General features: G+C 56.0%; 1 protein-coding gene and 1 pseudogene across 1 annotated transcript in view; one reads left to right on the forward strand and one right to left on the reverse strand.

The window, feature by feature from the left end:
- The window catches only part of LOC125757620 (uncharacterized), a 28,166-nt gene extending 27,216 nt beyond the window's left edge, over positions 1–950 (forward strand). Inside the window, exon 3 of the mRNA XM_049413238.1 lies at positions 881–950. Within this exon, the coding sequence (XP_049269195.1) occupies positions 881–950 (70 nt within the window). The remainder of the gene's footprint in view (positions 1–880) is intronic.
- A 3,751-nt stretch (positions 951–4,701) lies between these two features.
- On the reverse strand, positions 4,702–6,611 carry LOC125757623 (uncharacterized; annotated as a pseudogene).
- Positions 6,612–6,914: the final 303 nt, after the last annotated feature.

Here is a 6,914-nt window from a genome sequence, read left to right on the forward strand (position 1 = left end):
GAAATATCTAAGAGCGTCTGATTTCCCATTGTCGACACGCAGTCTTGGCTAATTCCCCAGAGTGGGTATGTGCCATAATTTTGAGGGAAGCAACCAACCAACAAACAAAAATTGTCGACACTTGCAGCGCGTTGCTCAAGTACAAAGACGTAACTGTGACAGTTGTTAGTTCCCGCTTGTCCTGTCTACCTGTGCGTTCACTTCGGGCGTTCTTTTTTGTGCTTCAGCGGCGCGCTGCAAGTATCGAGCCGCTTGTCGTTCTTCGTGTGACATTCCAATTTCTTGCTGTCGCATTTATTGCTTCGCCCATGCGGCGATACTTTGACTTTTTTCAAAGCGTCTTCAATTAAAGAGAGAAACGGCGCTCTGTGCGCTACCGACTAATAGGGTAACGTACGCCTGTGCTCATGCATACACTACCACACTGTGCTTCAGCAACACGGGAGGCAGAGGTTCCTAGTTGAGCCGCGAATGCGCGCAGGCGTTCCACGTCCCGCTGGCCTCTATCTCGCTTCACCAAGGTACGACATTCGATTCGTCCATCGACATCGCTGCCTTTCTGCAGCACTCGCTGCAGTAGTTGTATTAGTCGGTGCTATCATACTCGAAGCAGTCGGCGGCGAAACACCGTTGGTACATGTGGAAGCTGCAGTACCTCGACAACGAACGATCACACGCTAACACGAAGCGAAAGGCAAAGAACGTAACTGCATAACCACCAGTATTTTTCGCTTTAATTGAGACGCTTTAACCATGGCCTTCGAGAGTGCACGACAGCGCTGAATTTCCAATGCCGTGCTTTTAACTGCGTCGTCGCCGAATCGCTCTCTATCGGCGCTAGTAAGTGCCACGCTGCATTACTTCACTTCCCCGCTCACAGACAGCGGCACCACCCCGCACCGCCTAGCCCAGCCAACAGGACATTAGCCCGGGACGATGAGATGCAATGAATGGCATCTCACCGTGAGAGAGATTGGATTATATTCGAACAAACTTTATTCGTGCCTGCAGTTGGGCGCTCGCGCGCCCCGACGAGGGCCTACGTCGTCTTCGGGGTTGCCGTTACTCGGCGCGGGTCTCCGCTCGCCGTTGCCGGCTCGCTGAGTCCCTGCCTTTCGAGCGACCCGAGGACCTGCTGGACGGCCCAGAGCTGTTGATCCTGGTCGTAGCTCTTCGCGGCTTCCTCGAGCCGCGACGGGATCGTTCCTGATCTCGCTTCATCTGGGTGTTTGATGCAGTCCCACAAGATGTGCGTGTGATCCGCTGTCTCCCTCCGGCAGACCTTGCACTTGTCGGTCCGGTATGTCTCGGGGTACATGCGGTGCATCAGTCCCGGACTCGGTAGCGATCCGGTCTGGTGCTGTCTTAATAGTACCGCCTCCGCTCGACTCAACCGCGGGTGCGGGAGCGGGAAGTCCTGCGAGCCATGCGGTAGGCTTTTGTGATGTCGTTATAGTCCGTCATGCGGTCCTTGGCTCTGATCCACGTCGGACGGTCTGTCGCCGGGGCGCGGTTAGTGAGCGCTCGCGCCGCTGCGTGTGCCGTCTCGTTGTAGTTGGCATTGCGTTCCGACGCGTCACCCGCGTGCGCCGGGAACCACTTAATTCTCACTTTTCTGTCTTGCAGTTTGGCCGCACGCAATACTCGTTCGGCCTCTCTACATAGTTGGCCTTTGGCGAAGTTTTGTACCGCCTGTCTCGAGTCGCTTAGCACAGTGTGGCAGTCTGGGTCGGTGATGGCCAGGGCGATGGCCACCTCCTCCGCTTGTTCCGCTGCAATGCTTTTCACGCTCGCTGCCGTCTTTGTTGCGCCGGTCGACGCCTTCATGACGACCGCTGCGAAAGCGTTCTGTTGGTATACGGCCGCGTCCACATACTGCGCGTGCTCGTCGTTGGCGTGCAGGGCGATGAGATCCTTGGCCCTCGCCGCTCTTCTTCCCTTGTTGTAGTCGGGATTCATGTTCTTGGGTATGGGGTCGGTTCTGGTCTGGCGTCGGACCTCTTTGGGAACGGGGAGCTTCGTCTCCGCTTCGTTCGAGTGTCCTATTCCCAGGTAATCCAGTATTTTCCTCCCGGCTTTGGTCGTGGACAGCCGCTCCAGTTGAGCGGTCCGTTGTGCTTCGGCTATTTCTTCGAGCGTGTTGTGTATCCCGAGTTTTAAGAGGCGGGTCGTGCTCGTGGACTCAAACAGGCCCAACGCCGTTTTGTACGCTCTTCTGATGATGGCATTGATTTTGTTGCGTTCGTGTTGCAGCCATCTGTGGTAGGCTGCAACGTAAGTGACGTGGCTGATGATAAAGGATTGTACGAGCCTGAGTAAGCTCTCCTCTCTCATGCCTGCTTTCCAGGACGTGACTCGTTTGAGGAGTCGCGTCGCGTTGGCCGCCTTCGCCGTAAGATGGACGATGATGTCACCGTTTCTTCCGTGCTTCTCGATGACCATGCCTAGGATCCTGATTTTACCGACCTCAGGGATAACGTTGCCGGATTTGGTTATGATTCGGATCTTTTCGTATTCACGTTGTTTGGTCTTGCCTCTGACGTTGTTGGTACGTGGGAATATTAGGAGCTCCGATTTGCTCGGCGAACATATCAGTCCGGTGCCCTCCAACCGGTCTTCTATCGCGTCAACGGCGGTTTGCAGCGCGCACTCAATGTGGGCGTCGCTGCCACCGGTCACCCACAGCATGATGTCGTCCGCGTAGATGGTGTGCCTGACGTGTTCGACATCCGCGAGCTTCTCTTCCACTCCGATCATTACCAGGTTGAATAGCATCGGCGAGATGACCGACCCCTGCGGTGTGCCAGTGCTCCCGAGCTTCTTCTCTTGCGTCTGTAGGTCGCCTGCTCGCAGCTCGGTGGTCCTGTCCGTGAGGAAGTCCTTAATGTAGTTGTAGGATCTTTCACCCATGTTGAGATTTGAGACTTGGGACAGGATCGCCGAGTGTTTCACCTTGTCGAAGGCGCTCTGCAGGTCGAGCCTCAGTATTGCCTTGTTGTCGCGGGCGCTGCCATCGCCGTCTATGATTTGGTATTTGAGCTGCAGCATCGCGTCCTGCGTGCTCAGGTGCTGTCTGAAGCCGATTACCGTGTCCGGGTACAGCCCTTCTCGTTCCAGGTAATCTTGCCACCTGTTGAGCAGGACGTGCTCCAGCACTTTTCCCACGCAGGACGTGAGCGAGATGGGCCGGAGGTTGTCCGTGTGCGGTGGCTTCCCCGGCTTGGGAGTCAGAATGGCCTTAGCTGTCTTCCACTGCTTCGGCAGCTCGCCCGCTTTCCAGCACTTGTTGAAGTACTTTGCTAGGTTCTCAATGGAGCCGTCGTCGAGGTTGTTCAGCGCCTTGTTCGTGACGAGGTCCGGGCCGGCCGCCGACCGGCTGTTGAGGTCGTGCAGGGCCGCGCGGACTTCCTCGACGTCGATATCACGATCGAGGTTCGCGTTGGGTTGGCCGCCGTACGGCGCGTGTTGTTCGGTGGGTGTAGTTCGCACGTATTTGTCGTTGATGCGCCTGTTGAATTCATCGGCGCCGTGTACCGAGACCGCCCGATGTATGAGCTTGGCGAGTCTGTCCCTTTGGTGTGACTTGGTCTTGATTTCGTCGAGCAGATGCCGCAGCATGTTCCACGTCTTCCCGCTGTGCATCTGCCCGTCTGCTGCGTTGCAGATTTCGTTCCACTATGCGCGCGGCAGTGCTCTTCGATCGCTCGGTTGAGCTCCGCCACCTGCTTTCTGAGTCTGCGGTTGAGCCGTTGTTTCTTCCATCGATTGAGTATCGACTGTTTGGCCTCGATGAGATGCGCTAGCCGGCTGTCTACTTTGTCTATCTCGGCGTCCGTTTTAATTTCTTTGGTCGCGTCGCGTACGTTCTTGGTGATTTCGGCCGTCCACCAGTTGATGTCTTCGATCTCGTCGTCACCGTCTTCCCTCTGGTTTCTGGTGTGTCGGAAGGCATCCCAGTCTATCCATCTGTGTGTTCTGTTGCTGGTGTCGTTGTGTTCCGGTATGTCGATTTCCACGATGGTGTGGTCGCTGCCGAGGTCGGCCCCCGTGTTTCTCCAGGTGATCGCGCCCTGGACGTCGTTCTTGACGAACGTGAGGTCCGGAGTGGTGTCGCGGGACACGGAGTTACCGATTCTCGTCGGATGCGTCGGGTCCGTGATGAGGGTGAACTCGAGTTCCGTGGCGTCTTGGTACAGGTCGCGGCCCTTTGCTGTGTACTTGTTGTAGCCCCAGGCTGGGTTCATCGCGTTGAAGTCACCGCACGCGATCAGCGTGTTGCGGCCCGCCGCGATGCTGTCTCTGTGGATTAGTGTCTTGAATCTCTCTTTTCTCTTCGATGGGTTGCTGTAGACGCTCAGCAGAAATATGCTTCCTTTTCTCTTCTTGCCCGGGATGATTTCGGTGAGTGTGTGCTCGATCTTGATAGTGTTGTGGAGCTCGTGTTCGCGACGAACGTGAGTCCCTTCCTGACCAGGGTGCACAGGCCTCTGCCGTCGGGTGGGCCCTTGTGCACTCTGTAGCCGGGGAGTGAGGGTGCGTCGGTGAGTGTCTCTTGTAGTAGTATCACGTCCGGCTTGCGCGCGGCGCGTGCAATGTGCTGCTCGATGACTGCCTTCTTCCTTCCAAAGCCGCGACAGTTCCACTGCCACACTGTTACGCCTGTTGCTGCTGCTGCGTTGGCGGCCATAATTGGGTTGGCGCCTATGCGGTTCCTTGATTGGGTAGATGTAGCGCGAAGATGGGCGCAAACGTCGGGTGGCTCACGATCGGCTGTAGGGTCTTTTCGATGCAGGCGAATCTGTTTATCTAGTATATCACGTCCGGTATCATCACGTCCGGTATCTTTATGTTTACGAGAACGGATAACTGGGCTAGTTTGTGGGAACTCATGTTAAGGCAGGTAGCGCAAAGAGACATGGACACAAGCGAAGAATAAGTGCACAGGAGTTTGAAGTTGGCGCTTGTCCTGTGCACTTATTCTTCGCTTGTGTCCGTGTCTCTTTGCGCTACCTGCCTTAACATCTTTATGTTCTCGGCTTGGTAGTTATCCACTGTTTGTTCCATTGCTGTCACTGCTGCGATGTTCGCCGTGATTAGCTCTTCGAGTTTGGTGAATCTCGCTTCGAATTTGGTTTCGAGGTTGTCGTTGCGTTCGTTTTCTTTTTGCTTGCGCGGGGCCTCGATGGCTCGCTTCTTCAGTGCCGGTTCCTCCACGGCTGCCTCCTGGTTTTTCGTGCTTGTTTCCTCTGTCTCGCTTGAGCTTGGCGTGGGTCTCTGTGGAGACTCGTTGTTGCATAGCAGCAGCTTACGGAACTCAGCAATCTCTCTCGAGAGGTTGTTAATGGTTGTTCGCAGAGCCGCGTTTTCTTGCCTTAAGGTCTCGTTGGCTTCTCGAACCTTGTTCATATCGTCTTTCTTCGTGGCTTACATGATTTTCTGGGCGCTCCTTGAATTGTTCCCTTTCGCTGCGTCGACCCAGCCTACTCGCTCATGTGATGGTGACCTTTCCTTGCTGAGGCTTCTCTTGCTGCTGTCTCTGGATTTTGGCGCGTGATTCTTCGATGGAGTCCTTGACTTTTGCACAGCTGACGGCTTGTCGAGTGGCGGGAAATCGCTTTCCGGCAGCAGCTGGAGTTCGGCCTGTCGCCGTACCCATTGTCGCTTGCGCACAACGTAGGACATTTTCTATTTTGACTTGCACGTTCGGTCTCCGGTCGAGTGTTCGCCCCCGCACAGCTTACATTTTGGGGTACATCTATGGTCTTCCTTGGGGTTCGCGAGCCCGCAGGCCAGGCACGTCTTGATTGTGGGTGTCGGGCACACGTCCTAACGGTGTCCCACTCGGCCGCACTGGTGGCAAACGTCGATCTGTTTCCTGTAGAGGTGGCAAGATATCAGGGTGACTGCGTATCGGACTAAGTTCGGTACCTTGGGTCCCTGGAACACCACGATCGCGGAGGTCGTGCTGCCGATCCTCTTTGCGCCCACTGCCAGTGGGTTCCCCTCATTGACAACATTTCTATCGAGCTCTTCGGCGTTCGCGTCAATGGGGGTGCCTTTGATGACGCCTTTTACGGTGTAGTGAGGTGCCGTGCGATATGCGCTGACTTGCGCGAGAGTTAGCCTTGAATAGAAATTTCCTGGATTGTAGCGTACCGTGCCGCGTTGTTTTCCTTCGGTGTACTGACGACCATAATATTCTACTGCGTGTTGGGGCAGATGGTGTCCGCAGCGCTTTCCTCGCTAGTGATCTTGGCCGCGGCGAGTATGGCCGTGGCGACGGTGGTGGTACCAGTCTTGACGATGTCCAGTCCCCCTCTGGGTCTGTCGACTATCTTGCTCTCTTCCAGCGGCATGGCTGGCATGCGTGCGGCCTTGATCACCGAGGCTCTCACGTTTCTGTTGAATTTCGATTTCGGGCTTGCTTGACTCCCGCCGGATCCGTCGGGCATGCCGCTGGCGGGGGCCCGCCAGTGCAGCCTCGACATACGCTTCCCCGCCAGCGTCCATCCGGCCTCGTTGTGGTATTCCTCTGGTGCTATTTCTTCTCCTTGAACTGGAACGCACATTTCCTTGTCCACGATCACTGTTGTCCGAGCGGACGCCTCCATCTCAGAGCTGACGAGCGGCCGGCACCGAGCAGTACGGCAGACGGTGACCGGCGCGACGGTGCCAGGCCGAGCGCCCGCGGAGTACGCCTAGGCCTAGCAGTCTTTCGCACGGCGGCAGTGGAAGTCCCTAAATTTGACAAAAAAAAGCGTACCTCAGGGGTCAGCTGGTATCAGTCGATACCTCTCGTCATCACGGACACATTGGTCGAGGAAAAAATTTGGTTCGAGGTAAGTGGCACTGCATAATTGGTCAGCAATGGCGGAGCCGATACAAACACGTCTGCTCGCCTCGGCGATCGCAGC

This window comes from Rhipicephalus sanguineus, chromosome 1 (assembly GCF_013339695.2).
Source record: "Rhipicephalus sanguineus isolate Rsan-2018 chromosome 1, BIME_Rsan_1.4, whole genome shotgun sequence".
In the NCBI taxonomy this organism is placed as follows: Eukaryota; Metazoa; Arthropoda; class Arachnida; order Ixodida; family Ixodidae; genus Rhipicephalus; species Rhipicephalus sanguineus.